We start from the raw sequence: 22483 nt of genomic DNA, 5'->3' as shown, positions 1-22483 counted from the left end.
GTAAGCTTGACAAGCAGGGAAAGTGATATTTCGCAAGCACAAAGAAAATGATCATAAGGTGGAGAATGGAAGATGCTAGTTATTAAATTAATTAATCAAGGGCAATGAGTGTCCCTGGAGCTGTCCTTGAGTAGACTATCTGGGACATTACTGAAGCGAGGTGGGAGGTGCGCTCCCTTCCACAGGTCCTGGAGTACTGGCCTGGTTCAAGGGAACGTAAAGGGATATTCATAATAATGCCTGCGAGTCCTGCACTGCGTTATCAAGAGAACGAACTCCTAAGGACAAACTCCTTCCCTGTAGGTGTAACGAAAGGGTACGGTGCCAAAAGCGATGGTCTTACCCCACTGTCATGACAACTGCGAGTGGATGGCGCAGCTGGGAGAGGCCACGCCATACGACCTAAGTACAGACCTGACGATCCATGAACGAGTGCACAGCTTAGCTTGTAAAAAAAGCTCTGATTTCTCTATTGTGAAGTTATGTGGTACGTCAACTACAATGTTACTGTAACTAGTCGTCATTTAATGTTCCACTAATTACCACCAGATGCATAATGTATAAACCATAATATTTACTCTCCACACCTTCCCGTACATCTGCCACTCAGACCATGTCGACGTACCTTACTCATATGCTGGTTCAAAGCATGGGGATATCTAGTCCTACCTTGACCTTAAGCGCACTGATGATTTATGTTTAATTATTACTTCCCCGTTCTGTAGTAACTGTGTATTTTCAGCCGAATGGATGCCTAAATTCAACGAACTGTTCTTGATTTATTTACTTCAAACACACACACACACACACATATATATATATATATATATATATATATATATATATATATATATATATATATATATATATATATATAATATATATATATATATATATATATATATATATATATATATATATATATAAATATATTATTCATTTATTTATTCATTTATTATATTTATCATAGTCGCTGTCTCACGCTTCAGCGAGGTAGTGCAAGGAAACAGACGAAAGAATGGCCCAACCCACCCACATATACGTATATACATAAAACGCCCACACACGCACATATACGTACCTTTACGTTTCAGTGTTTACATACATATACATGCATAGACACAGATATATACACGTGTACACATCCACACCAGCTGCCTTCATCCATTCTCGTCTCCACCCCGCCACACATAAAATGGCACTCCCCTCCCCCCGCGCGCGCGCGCGAGGTAGCGCTAGGAAAGACAAAAAATGCCTCATTCGTTCACACTCGGTCTCTGGCTTTCATGTGTAACGCACCGAAACCACAGCTCCCTTTCCACATCCAGGCCCCACAAAACTTTCCATGGTTTACTCTAGACGCTTCACATGCCCTGGTTCAATCCAGTGACCACGTCGAGCCCGGTATGCCACATCGTTCCAATTCACTCTGTTCCTTGCACGTCTTTCTCCCTTTTGTATGTCCAGGCCCCGATCGCCCAAGAACTTTTTCACTCCATCCTTCCACCTCCACCTTTGACACATATATCCTCTTTGTCAATCTTTCCTCACTCATTCTCTCCATGTGACCAAACCATTTCAATATACCCTCTTCTGCTCTCTCAACCATTTTTTTTATTAACACACATTTCTCTTACCCTATCTTTACTTACTCGATCAAACCACCTCACACCACATATTGTCCTCAAACATTTCATTTCCAACACATCCACCCTCCGCACAACCCTACGCCTCGCAACCATATAACATTGTCGGAACCACTATTCCTTCAAACATGTATGTGTGTGTGTGTGTGTGTGTGTGTGTGTGTGTGTGTGTGTGTGTGTGTTTGTGTGTAAGAAGGTTGGGCGAGGGGAGATCTGATTGTGTGCATAAAGTTATCCCGTTGCCATGCCTCTATCGGGTAGAACAAACACACAGACGAAATCAACAAGGAATCAGATGGTAGCCAGTGTTGTCATATATGTCTAACCTGTATGACAGAGATCTGAGTGTATGCATACAGTTATCGCGCGGCCATGCCTCTATCGGGTAAAACAAACACACACACGAAATCAACAAGGAACCTGTGTGATAGTTTTGTGTTATTGACGTATAGTTACTTGATATACTGGGAATGTTATAACTTGCAAGTAAGCATATAGTATACACTATCACTCGAGCTACTATATATGGGAAGTAAGTTCACATGAAGGGGGCTGACATCCCCACCAGACCCGCCGACATATCCCTCCCGCGAAGGAGAAGGGTGGGTGGGTGGAGGGGGGGAAGAAGATGCCAATCATGGGTATTCTTGCAATATGTTGTTGCTAGTATGGGGTTCATGAGGAGACTTACCCATAGGGCCAGGTAAGCTTGACAAGCAGGGAAAGTGATATTTCGCAAGCACAAAGAAAATGATCATAAGGTGGAGAATGGAAGATGCTAGTTATTAAATTAATTAATCAAGGGCAATGAGTGTCCCTGGAATTGTCCTTGAGTGGACTATCTGGGACATTAAACTGTTAAACTCATAAGGAACATGGCCACAGCACTTCCCACATACGATTAAGCCAAGTGCAAAAGTACGATAAGCCAAGTGCAAAAGTTTACTATTTACGGCGCTCAAATAAAAATATAGAGAAACCATTTCAAGTAATGACACTATGAAAATGCATTGAATGTGGGAAAAGTGACATAGTGAAGTGATCAACCAGGGAAATTGAAATAATCGCCTTGGCAACCCAACGTGATTTCGGGTCACGCGGTAGACGAGACTCGCCAGGTGCTCGAGGCCAGTGTGTATTCTACCTCATTAGAGAGTTACCCAACCCGGGGAGCATAACATTCAACATCCACAAAGCAATCCCGGTAAACTAGCACCTTGATTTGTTACAACAGGCGCCTTTATGAGTTATGCATGGCTCGTCCCCCTGTGAGTGTAACGAGCCAGTATTATGTCTACAAAGGGACATTGATAACTTCAATTCCAACAAGGCAGCCTGGTTGGGTCGAGCAGCTATTTGGGTCGATCATCTGGTAGATTAGATCATCTGGTTAGGTCAAGCACCTGTAGGGCACCAGTCAGGTACCCAGCTGGGGAGTCTTAAGGACGTGCTTGTGGCGTGCTTGCCCCAGCGGGCGCACTCGGCGGCGCCGATGGGTGAAACGCGAGCACGGACCCACCTGACGTGGAGGACGAGGGTCCATCGCTAGGCCACAGACACACTCACGCCTAGAGAACCGGCTGAAGTCGTCACCCGAAACCCAGCTAAGAAATGTGTGAACTTTTAGCACCAGAGAACAAGACCCGGCTGAAGTCGTCACCCAAAACCCAGCTAAGAATTAAGTGAACTTTTAGCCCCAGAGAACAAGAAGTCCTTTGCAATTGTGAATTAGGATATTCAGTTACTATTAGGAGTTGAGTCAGGACACATGCCACATTATTTCTGATACTGTGAGCAGCCTTCGATGTTAAGATACCTCATTGACTGCGGCGTACACAGACACAAGTCACTGTCATGTTATGTGGACTCGTGTCATTCTATTTCGGTATTAAATGTAAGAAGGTTGCTGGCTTTTCCTTAGCCCACAGGAAAGTGAGTAATCAAAATATGCGTGGTAGTCAATTGGCCTAGTTGAGTCATTATGTCTTCACATGGGGTTTTACTTAAACCAAGGCTATTGGCCCACTTGGTAATCTCGCTTGAACATCATCAATCATCAAATGATAATCTCTGATAATTACTAATAGTAACAGCGTGTTAGCGAAGTTGCGCTAGAAAACAGATAAAGAATACACACATATATACACATATATACATAGACGCACATATACAAACATATACATACACATACACAGACATATACATATATAAACATGGACACATGCTCGCCTTCATCCATTCTCGGCACCACCCCGCCCCACAGGAAACAGCATCACTACCCCTTGCGTCAGCGAAGTAGCGCCAGAAAGAGACAAAAAATGGCCACGTTCGTATCTAGCTGTCATATGTAATGCACCAAATCTATATAGCTCCTTATCCACACCCAAGCTCCACAAACCTTTCCATAGTTTACCCCATAAGTTTCACAAAGGATTCGTCATAGGTACTCGTGCGTTACGAACTTCATTTCTTCAGTGCTTATGAATAATGGAAACCATGATATTACATGTCTTCCCAAGCAGGAGTGAGGATGAACGAAGGGCGGGGCATTGTGGTGCTGGCTTACTCCGGCGGCCTGGACACCTCCTGCATCCTCGTGTGGCTCAAGGAGCAAGGCTTCGACGTTGTCGCTTACCTGGTAAGTTGCGTGCCCCTTAAGAGTAAATATATGGCTTTGCATGGCAGGTTACATTACGCTGTGCAGCTGCTGGGATTATTAGAAACATAAAGACAGACCCGCATGTCCTACAGACGTGGTGACGGTGGCTAGGGAGACGAGAGCCGTGTGATGACTCTTGCATGGCGAGAGTAAATGGAACTATTTGGTGGGTAGCTGTACTCTGTGAGCACGCGGCGGAAATGTTCGATTACTGTTTGTTAAGGAGAGAGAGTTTTACAGTGGTGTTGCTCCGTCTCTTAACTTTGTACATACACATCATGTCGTATGAGCCAGGTATCCATTTACTGACCAAACCCCTCTAGAGGAGGATGAACACCTGGGTTGGGCGTACGGCGACTGCCACACCCGGAATTCGAACCCATGCGGATCCAACCCCAATATCCTTTGAGGCTTTACAACCAATGTGGTTCCCCGATGATGTCGGGTAAGTTACACTATGGTTCCCTGATGATGTTGGTGAAGTTGGGAAGTGGGAGGTGGGGACCTGAGTTTTGCTGAAGTGCGGGTACTTGCATGAGCACCATGAGACCCGACCCACAAGAGGAACACACAACCTCCACGCCGGGAGGATAAGTTCATCCCACTTGGTGAATTCCAGGCGGGCAAAAGGAGAATGCCTCAAGAGAAAATAATGAAAAGTACGTTTTGTATTTCTGGTGAAGTGTGGGCGAGGATATGGGGTGGAAAAGGACATTCCAGAAGAGAGAAATTTTACCTCCCTCACACCAAGTGATTCAACATGAGGCATGGAGTTCCCAGACGAATGGCTAGGTTTGTTCGCCCTCTCACTGTTGTCAAGGAAAGAGACTTCCCTAACCGAACCTGGCGAGCACTGACGGTAATAATCACATGTTGAAAAAGTATCGCATTCGGGTACTTGAAGACCATACTGCTTACAGATGTCTGTAATAGGATTATCTCGACAACAGGACGTCTGTAAGTGAATGCTGGACATACGGTAAAGAAAAAAATATTCGTGGGTGGGTCCGATGAGTTTCGAAATGACCAAGGCACTTTCGTGTTGTTTCGGTGATGTTGGCAAGTGTAATGAATATGAGACATATTTCCAAATGCTGGTCACCCCCACTTTATAGTTATTTCCATCGAAATATGAAATTAGTTTAACATTTATTACGGCAAATGACAGAAAATCTCTCCAACAATCAATATTTTACAATATGAAAACAGGTCTACCAATGTAATGTAAGACCAATGGGCAGTTTTCAAAATACTTCGTCCGTGGTGTCATTATTTCACGCAAAAAGTAGTACGATACTGTTTTTATCGTTATGTAATTGTATTCTCTGCTTATTACTTTGGTGGCAATGGGGTAAAAATCGTGACAAACTGAACCAATGCAGGAAAATTTAGTGATCCAAATATTCGATGTATACTTCGCAGCTTCGTGGTTAACGTTAAAACCCGCGAATTTATGGTCCGCGTTCGAGACTCAAGACCAACCCTTTCAGTTTGGTTGGTTTGATAGATATCTAACAAAAGCTCACACACACACACACACAAACACACACACACACACACACACACACACACACACACATATATATATATATATATATATATATATATATATATATATATATATATATATATATATATATATATACATATATTATTTATTTATTTCACTTTGTCGCTGTCTCCCGCGTTAGCGAGGTAGCGCAAGGAAACAGACAAAAGAATGGCCCAACCCACCCACATACATATGTATATACATACACGTCCACACACGCAAATATACATACCTATACATCTCAACATATACATATATATACATGCACAGACATATACATATACACACATGTACATAATTCATACTGTCTGCCCTTATTCATTCCCATCGCCACCCCGCCACATATGAAATGAAAACCTCCTCCCCCACATGTGCGCGAGGTAGCGCTAGGAAAAGACAACAAAGGCCATATTCGTTCACACTCAGTCTCTAGCTGTCGTGTATAATGCACCGAAACTACAGCTCCCTTTCCACATCCAGGCCCCACAAAACTTTCCATGGTTTACCCCAGACGCTTCACAGACCTGGTTCAATCCACTGACAGCACGTCGACCCCGGTATACCACATCGTTCCAATTCACTCTATTCCTTGCACGCCTTTCACCCTCCTGCATGTTCAGGCCCCGATCACTCAAACTCTTTTTCACTCCATCTTTCCACCTCCAATTTGGTCTCCCAATTCTCCTCATTCCCTCCACCTCTGACACATATATCCTCTTTGTCAATCTTTCCTCACTCATTCTCTCCATGTGACTAAACCATTTCAAAACACTCTCTTCTGCTCTCTCAACCACACTCTTTTTATTACCACACATCTCTCTCACCCTTTCATTACTTACTCGATCAAACCACCTCACACCACATACTGTCCTCAAACATCGCATTTCCAGCACATCCACCCTCCTCCGCACAACTCTATCTATAGCCCACGCCTCAAAACCATATAACATCGCTGGAACCACTATTCCTTCAAACATACCCATTTCTGCTTTCCAAGACAACGTTCTCAACTTCCACACATTTTTCAACATTCCTAGAACTTTCGCCCCTTCCCCCACCCTATGATTCACTTCCACTTCCATGGCTCCATCCGCTGCCAAATCCACTCCCAGATATCTAAAACACTTCACTTCCTCCAGTTTTTCTCCATTCAAACTTACCTCCCAATTGACTTGTCCCTCAGCCCTACTGTACCTAATAACCTTGCTCTTATTCACATTTACTCTCAGCTTTCTTCTTTCACACACTTTACCAAACTCAGTCACCAGCTTTTGCAGTTTCTCACCCGAATCAGCCACCAGCGCTGTATCATCAGCGAACAACAACTGACACACTTCCCAAGCTTTCTCATTCACTACAGACTGCATACTTGCCCCTCTTTCCAAAACTCTTGCATTCACGTCCCTAACAACCCCACCCATAAGCAAATTAAACAACCCCTGCCGCAAACCAATATATATATTATATATATATATATATATATATATATATATATATATATATATATATATATATATATATATATATATATATATATATATGAGAAACGAATTTTATGAACCAGCTAAACTACTTGAATCTATTTAGCTTAGAAACGAGAAGGTTACGATACAATCAAGTACCCTCAACTGCTACAGTACCCTACCTCGCAAAAATTTATCCATCACAAATACCTGATCTCTCGCATCAGAACTGCTGACATATACGCTCAGTTCCCCCCAAAACCCTTGCGTCTCTTCCTTCCTCATCGCTTCTAGGTTCATAAGCACCAACAATCACCCACTTCTAGTAAACCACTTTCATTTTTACATTAGTCTGGGACTTACTTCCTTTTACATGTCACACATTCCCAGAACTCCTTCTTCAGCTCTCGTGATCACGTGACACTCTAAAACAATTTTTTTTCCCCACTTGCCCTTGAGCTGCCCTCAGAGCTAGAGTATTCAGGTTCCTCTCCTCAAAGGTACCATCTTTCTCTCCCTTTTTTCTCATCTTGGGCTACATTTGCAGATATTAAGACATCCTAGCCTGAGCCTTCGAAGAGGATGAGCACCCCTCTCTTGGCTGCTTCTGTTCCAACCTACACCCTGGATGGTCATCCACTTCCACTCAACAAAACGCCATCCAGACTAGGTATTACACACATCACACATACACACACGACATTTACTCCCTACACTACAAAATTAACTGCACCAGTTTTCGACAAGGACAGATATTCCCCTGGTATACTTTAGAAACAATTCATACACTCCACACTAAACCAAGCGGTGAGAAGTTTTTAATTAGAGTAAGGCATGTGTACCAAGAGGAAAGGAGAGGGACGAGTTGTTCCAAGTGAAGGTAGGTGTGCGCCAAGGACGTTATATGACCGCAGCTCTTTAATCTGCTTATGGGTGCGGTGGTAAGGGAGGCAAATGCGAGGGGTCTTGGAGAGGGACGGGGCTGCAGTCTGCCGGATATGGGGTTTTTTAGTCTTTGGGTCAGCTGCTCTTTGCCAATGACACAGCTCTGATGGCAGACCAAAGGGACAAACTGAAGAAGCCGATATTTGAGTTTAGAAGAGTTAACGTATCTAACCGGTAGACTCTGTTCGGGTCATGTCAACTACCTTGAACCCTTGAACTAGCGTGGCGCTTGGAGTCAGGAGAGTGCAAGTGCTCTCAGGCGGTTAGGGCTTTCCTACCGGGATCTCAAATTGTGCTCCGTGAAAGCCCGAACCAGGACCCATTCCCTCTACAGGATGCGGTCCAAGAGCACAGGTTAATATCGGACAGCATACCCGTGACATCTGATGTCGGCCCTCGGGCTGGCATGGGTAGCGCCGCTTAGTGCACTGATGGAGAAGGGGATCTGGTCGTGACCCCAAAGCAACCATGGCGGGTACCAGTTCCCGAGGGCGTTTTAGCGAGGTGGGAAAGGTAGACATCTCGACAGGGTGAGCCTGCCACTCCCGTCCGTTGGGCCGCACTGGATGGTGTGCGACGACCTTGGGGAGGGTGTGTCCTCCTGAGGCTCAGGGGTAAGGGTACATCAAACCACTTTTCCGAGCTATCAACGATCTCTCCTTACTTCTGACTTTGCTATCTACAGTCTGTGATCTGTCACCTTCCTCTTGCTGACTTACACATCTCAGATTACCAACTTCTTTCACTATCTACATGTAGTTAGTATCCCTCCTCCCTCCCAGTGGTTAGCCCTATATTGTTGCTTCACTAACTATTGGCAATAGAAAACAAATAAGGTAATGAGATTAGCATGGGAGAGCGCTAGGTTGGTTTCATTGGGAGTATGAATGGAACGTTCTTGCAGGAAGTGGAGTGCTTTGATTACCTCGGAGCACACAAGGAAGCAGGTGGAACAATGAGTGTGAAGGTGAACTATAAGATGGAGAGCTGAAGAGGATGTGGAGAAATGACTCGAAATCATGCGAGAGGAGTGAGGAAAGAATGACCAAAAGGATATACCTATCAGAGTTAAAAGGAACAAAGAAGAGAGGTTGAACGATGGAGTGCAAGTTTCGATTTATCGGAGCCAAAACATACAGGAGGGTGCGAGGCATGCATGGTTTATTATATAATAAAGCGAATTGGTCCGATGTTGTACTCAGGGGGCGACGTGTTGTCAAAGGGCTGAACCAGGGTATGTATATGAATGTCAGACAAAACCAAAGAGCCGGCATGGGTCTTGTTTGGGGACAATGGGCTCTGGTTTCGGTGCATTATACGTGAATGACATCAGTAAATAGGGCAGTTCTTCGTCTGCTCCAGGCGCTACCTTGTTAACGCTGGAAATGATTCTCTCTCTCTCTCTCTCTCTCTCTCTCTCTCTCTCTCTCTCTCTCTCTCTCTCTCTCTCTCTCTCTATCTATCTATCTATCTATCTATCTATGTCTGTATCTGTCTAAAGAATGTATCAAATAATATTTGAAACTTACAAATATTTCTTGTTTATTTACCGTTTAAAATTATATTTGTCAGGCCAACTTGGGTCAAGATGAAGACTTCGAGGAGGCAAAGAGGAAAGCTACCAAGTTGGGCGCGAAAGAGGTAAGTGTGCACAAGTCAAGACTTAACTGAAATATATATATATATATTTATATATATATATATATATATATATATATATATATATATATATATATATATATATATATATATATATATATATATATTCCTATGAGTCCACGGGGAAAATGAAACACGAAAAGTTCCCAAGTGCACTTTCGTGTAATAATCACATCATCAGGGGAGACACAAGAGAGGAATATAAGTCAGTTGATATACATCGAAGAGACGAAGCTAGGACGCCATTTGGTAAACATGTGATTGGACAATCACATGTTTACCAAATGGCGTCCTCGCTTCGTCTCTTCGATGTATATCAACGGACTGTTATATTCCTCTCTTGTGTCTCCCCTGATGATGTGATTATTACACGAAAGTGCGCTAGGGTACTTTTCGTGTTTCATTTTCCCCGTGGACTCATAGGAATATCTTGATCACGCGCAAAATTGTGATCCTTTCCAATATATATATATATATATATATATATATATATATATATATATATATATATATATATATATATATATATATATAAATATATATATTATCCCTGGGGATAGGGGATTAAGAATACTTCCCACGTATTCCCTGCGTGTCGTAGAAGGCGACTAAAAGGGGAGGGAGCGGGGGGCTGGAAATCCTCCCCTCTCGGTTTTTTTTTCAATTTTCCAAAAGAACGAACAAAGAATTGGGCCAGGTGAGGGTATTCCCTCAAAGGCCCAGTCCTCTGTTCTTAACGCTACCTCGCTAATGCGGGAAATGGCGAATAGTTTGAAAGAAAGATATATATATATATATATATATATATATATATATATATATATATATATATATATATATATATATATATATATATAAGACATATACCGGACTTAGCACTAATTATTTGTTATTCGACCTTCTAATATTTAGTTACTTCAACCAATCTTCTTATCTACACATCGTACCACATAAGATTTCGTATTTGACAAATTTTTTATTCGTTTTTTAACAACTTGTATCCACCACGTTTTCACGTTTTCTTTACCAAAAAGTTAAGCAATTTCTGAATAAATATCAACCTGTAATGTACTCAATGAAGTCAAATCTTTCAAATTTCTACATTATGGTTATTTGAGTATGACCATGAAAGAGGAGTTAGGAAAAATCTTAAGGAAATTTTATGAACTTAATTTTAGATTTATTTTTCACACACAGCTTCTCGATTTACTTAAGTATCGATATGGTGCCCTCTGATTTCACACAGATTATTGTTCATAAGTGTTCCTGCAATGCTGAATATATTGGTAACAGAAAGTACAATTCAGTATGAGAAAATCAACATCTTGGTGCACTAGCATGCACTAACCCAGTTAAAAAAATGCGTTTTCCACCTATTAACGTATCACTGCACATGCTATGACCATCCATTAATTACAGAGAATGTAATTTTTAGATTATAATGCAATTAATCATAAAAAAATCAAACTAATATTTACGTTAACAGGATGCCATAGATGAAAAACATACCCCTTACAGGATCATGCACCGTTCAGGAACTGCCTTCATTAGTCAACAGAAGAAACTTTGGAATAAATTGTTCTGATCTTTTTTAGAGGATCCCCACTTCAAACTCTATAACTTTGTATATTGTGAATGACTATTCGAATACTGTGTACTCGGCCATAGCCTAGCGGTAGCGCTCCCGTCTGTTGCACAGCGGTCCCGGGTTCGATCCTAGCTGTTGGTTTGTATGTTCATATATATATATATATATATATATATATGAAGTACATTTCTGGGCACCACTTTAAATTTCTTCTTGACTTAGATGAAAAGCCTATCACTGAACGTTTATATATTCAACATAAGTGAATTAGACCAGGGGAGCATTTGTTACATCATTTTTACCCTATCAAAGTGATATGTAGGAGCTATGATGATCAGGTAAAATGTGAAATGAGACATTTATGTAAACCGACAGAACATACATAATCGAACTTCAGTTAGGGGGTTTGATTTTCCTTGATATTCAATATCTGATTCGAAATATACCAAAACCACTGTCATCTTTCTCCCACATTACTTGAATGCAGTTGTAGGAAGAAAAAATTAAACACAACACTAACAATTTTTGCAGGGACTGAATGCAAACTATAACAATAATTTCTTTCACTTTAGCAATATCGTAAATTTAGGTTACTAGGAAAGTTAGGTGAGGTTTCCGTTACGTTCTGTTGATTTGAAAAGTCTTAACCGTATGTGGCGAATCATTTACCTGGCTTTCTCCAACGGTGTACCTGCCACGTTACCCAGTGGAACGCTACCCCTTCCGACACACCTTTCTTCTGGCGTCTGTGCCCTTGAGTGTTACTGAAAAGAAAAAGAAAACTAAATTAACGAAGTCATGGTCTGTATTGTGAATGTTATACGTAAGGCAACGGAAACAAGTCGGGGGCTGCATTGAAAACAAGTAATGAACAACAGATTCACTGCATTGAAAACAAGTAATGAACAACAAATTTATAAAGGAAAAAAATATTACCTTTACGATTTTCTCGTTGATTCTCCCCGAGATCGTTGTCGACTTGAATTGATGGCGACACCGAGCCGCATAACGATCACTCAGGGAGGAATGGACAGATGTTTACCCCTCTAGCGAGCCTTGGTTGCTTCTAGTAACATGGTGTACACCAAGGGAAGCGACGGGGAATTCACACATCTCGCAGCCCACGTACGTGCTCACCAATTTCAATCCAGGACAGCGATCGAGCACTACACGACACAAAGCTCACAGCCCAAGTGACGCCTCCGTTCCTTTTCCCGGGCGTCTTCCTGTGACGTCACTATCCTTAAAATGCACTTCGATAATGTGAAGTTATCACGATATACTAAAATGAATGAACTATGTATCTGCATCACCTTTGTCAAAAACCTGATCAAAACCGTAGAATTTTGATTTAATGATTACTATTTCAAGAGACAGGGAAATATAACGTCATCGTAACGTCACTGAAACGTATTAGTTTAGCGCCAAAACCTATCAATGGCGTGATTTCCTTTACATAAGAGAGGGAAGGGCCATCACGACTTTGTAAATACGACAAAAGGTATGCTATAAACCGCACGTTCGACAGTGTTTATTTCGAAATTAGGGGGATGATGTTTCTCATTTCATTAATGAAAGATCGGACGGTATTAGTGACGAATCAGGTAGTTAATCGCTGGTTGAAAACAATGATATCTAATCTGTCGACATATTTCCTATACGTCCGGCAGAGCCGCATCCCTCGTCAATATCTTTTTATTTGAATATCAAATCTCATCTCTTCATATTTACTTTAACATGATTTAAACATACAGTGAATTTAATACTTTAACTACTACGCATGTACGATGGTATAACTTCGCCCAAACAAGGAGATATTTCACCGAACAAAGAATAAAGGATCATGATACCATCCAATATGGCGAGGGTTAGCTGCGGTGCAAGCATTCCGTAATGATTTAATTGTCAGTTGTGACCTATGGTGGTAACTGCAAACGAAATGGTGGCAAATTTAAACAGACTTCTTTAATTCAACACGGATATTAACAATACAATAAATTCAGTCTTGTAACATAACTGCGAAGATTCTCTTCTAAAGCGAGGCCTAACTTGTCCACAAATTAATTCGGTCGTCAAGGAAAAATCACACAGGAAAGCAACAAAGAAATCTTGTGTTCCAGAAATGATGCGAAGCATGATATTGGTAGAATTACCTTGATGAACATCCTCCTTTTTGGGAGTTGGAATTACATTTTCCCGATGGTTTTTGAAGTGTTTTGCACGATTCTGACCCTCATTTCTACAGCAGATACTATCTCCTCCACCCATTCCCCGTTATCCAACGAAAACGGGGGACTCCAGTTGGAACCGGAGTTTTGCATGGGGAAAATCACAAAGAAATATAGATTTACTATGAAGATAAAAGTCAGTATTATTCAAGACACCAAAAACCATCTGCATAACTTCAAGTACCAAACGTAACCTAGCCTGCCTAACCTAGTCTAAAACTTCGCTTTACACAATTTTCACTCATTCTCAACGTTCTCCTTTTACACATTCTCCTAATCTCAGCCAGCCTCGTCAATTCACACTCGAATCTGTCACCAGCGATGTATCATCAGCAAACAAAAGGGTGTTACTGTACTCCGCTTACTTGTGGATGAGTTTGATGCAATAACAGAACAAAAGACAAAATCACTATTTGAGGAACACACTAGAAATACCTGACGAATTTAGAAAAAAAAAAACGTATTAATTAACTCAGTAGAAGTGATTTACATGATTTGGAGCATTGCATTTTATGCAACGATGACAGAGTGTTATAATAAAAAGTAATAATCGGGGTCTGTGCTAATCTAGAAAAACGTCAGGTAAAAATAAGGTGTCCTGAAATTTGTTGATTCCAAGACAGTTATTTGCGTTATTAATGAAAGCGACTAAACTCATGGTATTACTACCGGTCTGTACATCCAGCGAAGTTTTAGGCTAAGTTAGGCATGTTAGGTTAGGTTAGGTTAGGCTATGTTAGGTTACGCTTGGTTTAGTTTAAGTTGTTTTGCCGATGGTTCTTGGTGTCTTTTGAATACCTCCATTTCTGTGGCATGTGCAAAAGATGCATAAGGCATGAGAAAGGTGGGAGGTGGCCAGATTAGAAAGGGTAGTGAATGGTGGGATGAAAGAGAAAAGAGGGGCGTTTGGACGATACTTGTAAGGATGGAGTGCAAATGACTGGGAGATGTATAAGAGAAAACGACAGGAGGTCAAGAGGGAGGTGCAAGGGTTGAAAAGAGGGAAATGAGAGTTGGTGTACCATTAAATTTGAGAGAATAAAAAGATGTTTTGGAAGGAAGTTAATTACGTGCGTAAAACAAGAGAACAAACGAGGATATCGGTGAAGGGGGCAAGGGTGAAAGTGATAACAGAAAGTGATGAAGTGAGGAGGAGATAGAGTGAGTATTTTGAAGGTTTGTTGAATGTGTCTGATGATAGAGTGCCGGATGTAAGGTGTTCTGGTCGGGGTGGTGTGCGAAGTGAGAGAGTCAGGGAGAGCTGTTTGGTAAAGAAAGAAGAGGTGGTGAATGCATTGCGGAAGATGAAATCCGGGCAAGGCGGCGGGAGTAGATGGTATTGCAGGTGAATTTATTTAGAAAGGGGATGACTGTGTTGTTGATTTGGTAAGGATATTCAGTGTATGGATGGATCATGGTGAAGTGCGTGAGGATTGGCGGAATGCATGTATAGTGTCTTTGTGCATAGGTAAAGAGGCATAAGTTTGTTGAGTATTCCTGGAAAATTGTATGGAAAGGTATAGATTGAGAGTGTGAAGGCATGTACAGTGTCTTATTGGGGAGGAAACATGTGTTTTAGAAGTAGTAGAAGATGTGTGAATCAGGTGTTTACTAAGAAGATATGTGTGAGAAATACTTAGAAAAACAGTTGGATTTGTATATAGCATTTATGGTTCTGGAGAAGGCATGAGACAGGGATGAAAGAGATACTTTGTGGAATGTCTTAAGAATAAATGGTGTGGGAGGTAAACTGCTAGAAGTAGTGAGAAATTTTTACCAAAGGTGTAAGGTATGTGTACGGGCAGGAAGAGCGGAGAGTGATCGGTTCCCAGTGAAGGTCGGTCTGCGATAGGGGTGTGTGATGTCCCCATGGTTTACCCCAGACGCTTCACATACCGTGGTCCAATCCATTGACAGCACGTCCACCCCGGTATACCACATCGTTCCAATGCTTACTATTCCTTGAACGCCCATCACCCTCCTTTATGTTCAGGCCCCGATCGCTCAAAATCTTTTTCACTCCATCCTTCCCCCTCCAATTTGGTCATGCACCAATCTTTGTCAATCTTTCCTCACTCAGTCTCTCAATGTGAGCAAACCATTTCAACACACCCTCTTCTGCTCTCTCAATCACACTCTATTTATTACTACACATTTCTCTTACCCTTTCATTACTTACTCGATCAAAACCACCCCACACCACATATCGTCCTCAAACATCTCATTTCCAACACATCCACCCTTCTCCGCACAACCCTGTCTATAGCCCATCCCTCGCAACCATATAACATTGCTGGAACCACTATTTCTTCAAACATACCCATTTTTGCTCTCCAAGATAATGTTCTCGCCTTCCTCACATTCTTCAACGCTCCCAGCACCTTCGCCCCCTCCCCCCACCCTGTGACTCACTTCCGCTTACATGGTTTCATCTGCTGCTAAATCCACTCCCAGATATCTAAAATACTTCACTTCCTCTGGTTTTTTCCATTCAAACTTACCTCCCATTTGACTTGACCCTCAACCCTGCTGTACCTAATAACCTTGATCTTATTCACATTTACTTTCAACTTCCTTCTTTCACACACTTTATCAAACTCAGTCACCAACTTCTGCAGTTTCTCTCTCGAATCTGCCATCAGCGCTGTATCATCAGCGAACAACTAACTCACTTCCCAAGCCCTCTCATCCACAACAGACTGCATACTTGCCCATCTCTCCAAAACTCGCATTCACCTCCCTAACAACCCTATCCATAAACAAATTAACCATGGAGACATCACACACCCCTGCCGCAAACCGACATTCACTGGGAACCAATCACTTTCCTCTCTTCCTACTCTTACACATGCCTTACATCCTTAAATAAAATCTTCTCACTGCTTCTAGCAACTTACCTCCCACACTATATACTCTTAATACCTTCCACAAAGCATCTCTATCAACTGTATCACATGCTTTCTCCAGATCCATAAATGCTACATACAAATTCAGTTTTTTTTCTGAGTCTTTCTCACATACATTCTTCAAAGCAAACACCTGATCCACACATCCTCTACCACTTCTGAAACCACACTGCTCTTCTCCAATCTGATGCTCTGTACATGCCTTCACCCTCCCAATCAATACCCTCCCATATAATTTCCCAGGAATACTCAACCAACTTACACCTTTGTAATTTGAACACACCTTTATCCCATTTGCCTTTGTACAATGGCACTATGCATGCATTCCGCCAATCCTCAGGCACTTCACCATGAACCATACATACATTGAAAATCCTCACCAACCAGTCAACAACACAGTCACCCCCTTTCTAAATAAATTCCACTGCAATGCCATCCAAATCCGTCGCCTTGCCGGCTTACATCTTTCCCAAAGCTTTCTCTTATTCTTCTCTGTTTACCAAACCATTCTCCTTGACCCTCTCACTTCGCACACCACCTCGGCCAAAACACCCTATATCTGCCACTCTATCATCAAACACATTCAACAAACCCTCAAAATACCCACTCCATCTCCTTCTTACTTCATCACTACTTGTTATTACCTCCTCATTAGCCCACTTCACTGATGTTCCCATTTGTTCTCTTGTCTTACGCACTTTATTTACCTCCTTCCAAAACATCTTTTTGTCCTCCCTAAAATTCAATGATACTCTCTCACCCCAATTCTCATTTGCCCTCTTTTTCACCTCTTGCACCTTTCTCTTGACCTCCTGCCTCTTTCTTTTATACATCTCCCAGTCATTTGCACCACTCCCCCGCAAAAATCGTCCAAACGCCTCACTCTTCTGTTTCACTAACAATCTTACTTCTTCATCCCACCACCCACTACCCTTTCTAATCTGCTAACCTCCCACCTTTCTCATGCCACAAGTATCTTTTGCGCAAGCCATCACTGCTTCCCTAAATACATCCCATTCCTCCCCCACTCCCCTTACGTCATTTGCTCTCACCTTTTTCCATTCTGCACTCAATCTCTCCTGGTACTTCCTCACACAAGTCTTCTTCCCAAGCTCACTTACTCTCACCACTCTCTTCACCCCAACATTCTCTCCTCTTTTCTGAAAACCTCTACAAATCTTCACCTTCGCCTCCACAAGATAATGATCAGACACCTCTCCAGTTGCCCCTCTCAGCACATTGACATCCAGAAGGCTCTCTTCACGAGCCTGTCAATTAACACGTAATCCAATAACGCTCTATGACCATCTCTCCTACTTACATACGTATACTTATGTGTATCTCTTTTTAAACTAGATATTCCCAATCACCAGTCCTTTTTCAGCACACAAATCTACAAGCTCTTCACCATTTCTATTTACAACACTGAACATCCCATGTACACTAATTATACCCTCAACTGCCACATTACCCATCTTTGCATTCAAATCACCCATCACTATGACCCGGTCTCTTGCATCAAAGCTGCTAACACACTCACTCAGGTGCTTCCAAAACACTTGCCTCTCATGATCTTTCTTCTCGTGACTTTCAGTTTTACCCAAATCAATCTAGTTTACTTTCTTACACTCTTATCACATACTCCCACAACTCCTGCTTCATATATATATATATATATATATATGTATATATATATATATATATATATATATATATATATATATATATATATATATGTATTATCCCTGGGGATAGGGGATTAAGAATACTTCCCACGTGTTCCCTGCGTGTCGTAGAAGGCGACTAAAAGGGGAGGGAGCGGGGGGCTGGAAATCCTCCCCTTTCGTTTTTTTTTTTTTCTTTCTTCAAAAGAAGGGACAGAGGGGGCCAGGTGAGGATATTCCAAAAAAGGCCCAGTCCTCTGTTCTTTACGCTACCTCGCTAACGCGGGAAATGGCGAATGGTTTAAAAAAAAGAAAGAAATATATATATATATATATATATATATATATATATATATATATATATATATATATATATATATATATATATATATATATATATATATATGTGTGTGTGTGTGTGTGTGTGTGTGTGTGTGTGTGTGTGTGTGTAATAAGTAAATTCGTTCTCAGGAACCACCTTATAATTAGGGTATGAAATCTCTCAATTGTTGCCACATCCGGAAAATATTACCAAGTCAGTCAAAGCATAAATTACTCACTGACCTGTTTACTAAACGTTCCTCATTTTTTCCACTGTGCCAGTTGATGATCTTATGTAAGAGCAGGTGGTCGTGGAGGACCAGCGGCGGGAAATGGTGGAGGACTTCGTGTGGCCAGCAGTGAAGGCGGGCCTGGTGTACGAGGACCGTTACTTGATGGGTACAGCTCTCGCTAGGCCCTTGCATCGTCCGGGGCCTCATCCGTGTGGCCAAGAGAGTTGGTGCAGGTAAGGCATGGCTGTTTGCAGCCATCTCCTCCTACAGTGATTTCTAGGAAGTGGGCTATTTACGAACGTGATGGCACCGTTAATTGGTGGTTATTCGGTGATTGGTGGATAGCCCAACTCACCGAACTAATCAATTTATGTGGCATGTATTATTAAGATGCAGGGTAAGTTATTTTTTCTACAAAATTGTCTCGATTTATATCAATGTTTATATATGAACATCAATCCGCATTGTTATAATGCAAGTTACTAATTTGGTTTTTTTTTTTTTTGTCTTGAGATCTGTTCTAATGAAAATTCTTGGCACTTCTTTAAGAGACTATTGAGTTCGTTTTAGAACACAAGATTTATTTACTGTTGTTATGTGTAACGCTACGTGATGACCAAATTATAATGTTTAACGCAGGATTCTTTCAGTCTTTTTCATTTTACGTGATGATACCTACACTTATATGCAGACTAATACTCGTTTAAGAACACAGGACTTTAAGTTCGCCACCACTTCGTTGGTAAATGCCATACGTGGTATTTACTTGACAACTAAATTGTAGCGATAGGCTTGGATCGGGTTTAGGCTGCCATATTGGATTGTATCGTCTATATGTTTTGGCGTTTATACTATTTGTACACACGCAGCAGTTAATTTCTCTGATTCACTGTGTGCGTGGGTTATTGGAACGTTCATGTGAGGCATTACTGAGTCTTAACACACAACTTAAAGACTTCGATCTTATAGTTGTGCCTTGTGCATGAAACATGGTACGTTAGCAGGTTGAATGTTACTGATTTTACTTAGTAACTGCTTGATTCATACCCATTCTCCTTGATCCTTTGTTGGTGAATTCAGAAACTGCACTACCTCCGAATTTCAAAATGAATACTGTCGAACTTATGGTTCTAACTTACGCTGCAGTTTAGTGGCTTGTGATACCCTAATCCCCTACATTTTAACGGAAAAGTGTGGTGACGCGTGATGTGGCGTATAGATGGTGCGACGCAGTATAGTTAACGATGCACTTGCATTGCGGGACCCCAAAGCTTAGTCAGTGTGATTCACCACGGCTGTGATTGCACAAAACCTGCATGGAAACATGTCACTTGATACGTTGGATAAGCAATGCCAGGGTTCGCATCTTTGACGTCATCCTCCCTCGCCCTCACGATCTATTTACCAATGCCAGACGAACTTTTCGATGAAAGGTGTTAATCTAAAATGCAGTCAAGCGCTTCCTCTTTTAGCCAGATGAATATGCTTTAAATCTAATATACTATGAAAAACACTAAATTATTTTCCCTCTCTAGCATTTTGTCACAATAGCAACAGACTTGATTTGGGCTTTAATTAAGCCTATCACAAACCAGGATCATGAGAGCCGTGAACGTCAAAGTACGTCCACCATTCTAAAAATCTCCAACACTTTCTCCTGGTGTTAAGTATCATTCCAAGACCACGGACACTTTCACTGTGTATATGGTCCTTGAGGCCCAACTTACCTTTGGACAAATCAGTTGACGTCCTACCCTCCCCGTACTTTCAAGTACACCCTACTACGATCGGTGACAGCGGCAGCCACAGAACCAGTCAGTTCTCGAGCGTTTCAGCGTGTGCGTGATTGTGATGATCCATACAGTGAAGTAATTGGACGCTTTGTCAGTACTAGGTATGAGTGCATCTAGAGCACAGCCTCTTTGCCTTGAAAGTTATGAAAAATGCTATAAATTTTCAGTGCTAAGAAAAGAGTACATAGATTATCCCTGCTTTCAGCTGATGAAATATATATATATATATATACATTCATGAATTTAACTCTAAAGCCAAGTGAAACTTCCACTAAACTAATATATATATCTAGTGTTCGTAGTTCAGCTTTAATCACACAATTCAGCTCGACCATATAGCGTGCCACTGATATTGTTTTGCGACAGACGCCACCAGATCAGCTGTACAAACTGGTCACCACCATCTTCATATTCGAATATGCAAGCCACCGTATTACTCTAACCACTCTCTTCACCTCAGCATTCTCTCTTTTCTGAAAACCTCTGCAATTCTTCACCTTCGCCTCCACAAGATAATGATCAGACATCCCTCCAGTTGCCCCTCTCAGCACATTAACATCCAAGAGTCTCTCTTTCACACGCCTATCAGTTAACATGTAATCCAATAACGCCTTGTAGCCATCTCTCCTACTTACAAACGTATACTTATGTGTATGTCTTTTTAAACCAGCTATCCCCAATCGCCAGCCCCTTTTCAGCACACAAATCTACAAGCTCTTCACCATTTCCATTTATGACACTGAACACCCCATGTACAGCAATCATACCCTCATCTGCCATATTACTCACCTTTGCATTCAAACTACCCATCACTATAACCTGTTTACTAAATGGCGTCTTAGCTACGTCTCTTCGTTGTATATTAACAGACTTATATTTCTTTCTTTTATCTCCCCTGATGATGTGATTATTACACAAAAGTGTACTTGGGAACTTATCGTGTTTCATTTTCTCCGTGGACTCATAGGAATATACTTGATCACGCGCAAAATGTGATCCTTTCCAATATATATATATATATATATATATATATATATATATATATATATATATATATATATATATATATATATATATATCCCTTTGATGGCATACATTTATACATATGTGTCATTCATAGTCAACATATAATGGTAATATTAACCTATTTCTACTATTACATCACTGCATCTGGACAGATTTAGCTTGCCTGCACAAATCAACTCAGGTGAATATACTTCCTTTTCCATACATATCCCACTCCCCATACACATCCCACTCCCCATACACATCCCACTCCCATACACATCCCACTCCCATACACATCCCACTCTTTGCAAACATTGAATGAAATCCTTTTGTGACAAATATCATACATCTTTTTCATTTCTGTTTGTGTAAAGGTCTGTGCTGTCGTGACAGCTGTAATCCTGAGCCACACAATATATACGTAGATGTAATCATTACATTAATTATCTTCACAGGCTTCGTGTCCCATGGGGCTACAGGCAAGGGCAATGATCAGGTCCGCTTCGAACTGGGTTGCTACGCTCTCTGTCCTGATATAAAGGTCAGTCAGTTTTACTAATATGAAAATACTTCCTCTTGGTACACACAAAATCTAGAGATCAGGTTATCACTATATGGTGAAGGTGTTCTTGAAAATCTTAACTCACCGAAATGTTTTTTTTACAAAAATCTTATAGACTTAGGGTCCTGTACTTGAGTCAAATCGCGATGAATAAATATCTTAAGTATTAGGAATACGATAGATGTCTTTCCCGTGAGTCAAATCGCAATGAATCAGTTTCTTAGATATTAGGAATACGATAGATGTCTTTCCCATG

The 22483-nt window shown here is 41.3% G+C and overlaps 1 protein-coding gene and 1 long non-coding RNA gene across 2 annotated transcripts in view; one reads left to right on the top strand and one right to left on the bottom strand.

Annotated features, from left to right (window-relative positions):
- Positions 1-22483, top strand: part of Ass (argininosuccinate synthase) — a 52865-nt gene that overhangs the window by 17476 nt on the left and 12906 nt on the right. Inside the window, 5 exon segments of the mRNA XM_071684702.1 lie at positions 4166-4284; positions 9838-9906; positions 18937-19047; positions 19049-19097; positions 22121-22206. Coding sequence (XP_071540803.1) covers positions 4166-4284; positions 9838-9906; positions 18937-19047; positions 19049-19097; positions 22121-22206 — 434 coding nt within the window.
- Positions 11663-18930, bottom strand: LOC139760923 (uncharacterized). The gene is made up of 2 exons (XR_011715431.1): positions 12449-18930; positions 11663-12276 (listed from the first exon to the last, which is right to left on the bottom strand). It is a non-coding gene; the product is annotated as an uncharacterized lncRNA (long non-coding RNA).

This window comes from Panulirus ornatus, chromosome 38 (assembly GCF_036320965.1).
Source record: "Panulirus ornatus isolate Po-2019 chromosome 38, ASM3632096v1, whole genome shotgun sequence".
Classification (NCBI taxonomy): Eukaryota; Metazoa; Arthropoda; class Malacostraca; order Decapoda; family Palinuridae; genus Panulirus; species Panulirus ornatus.
Note: the sequence above shows the minus strand (reverse complement) of the source record. Positions and strands in the feature narration are given on the sequence as shown.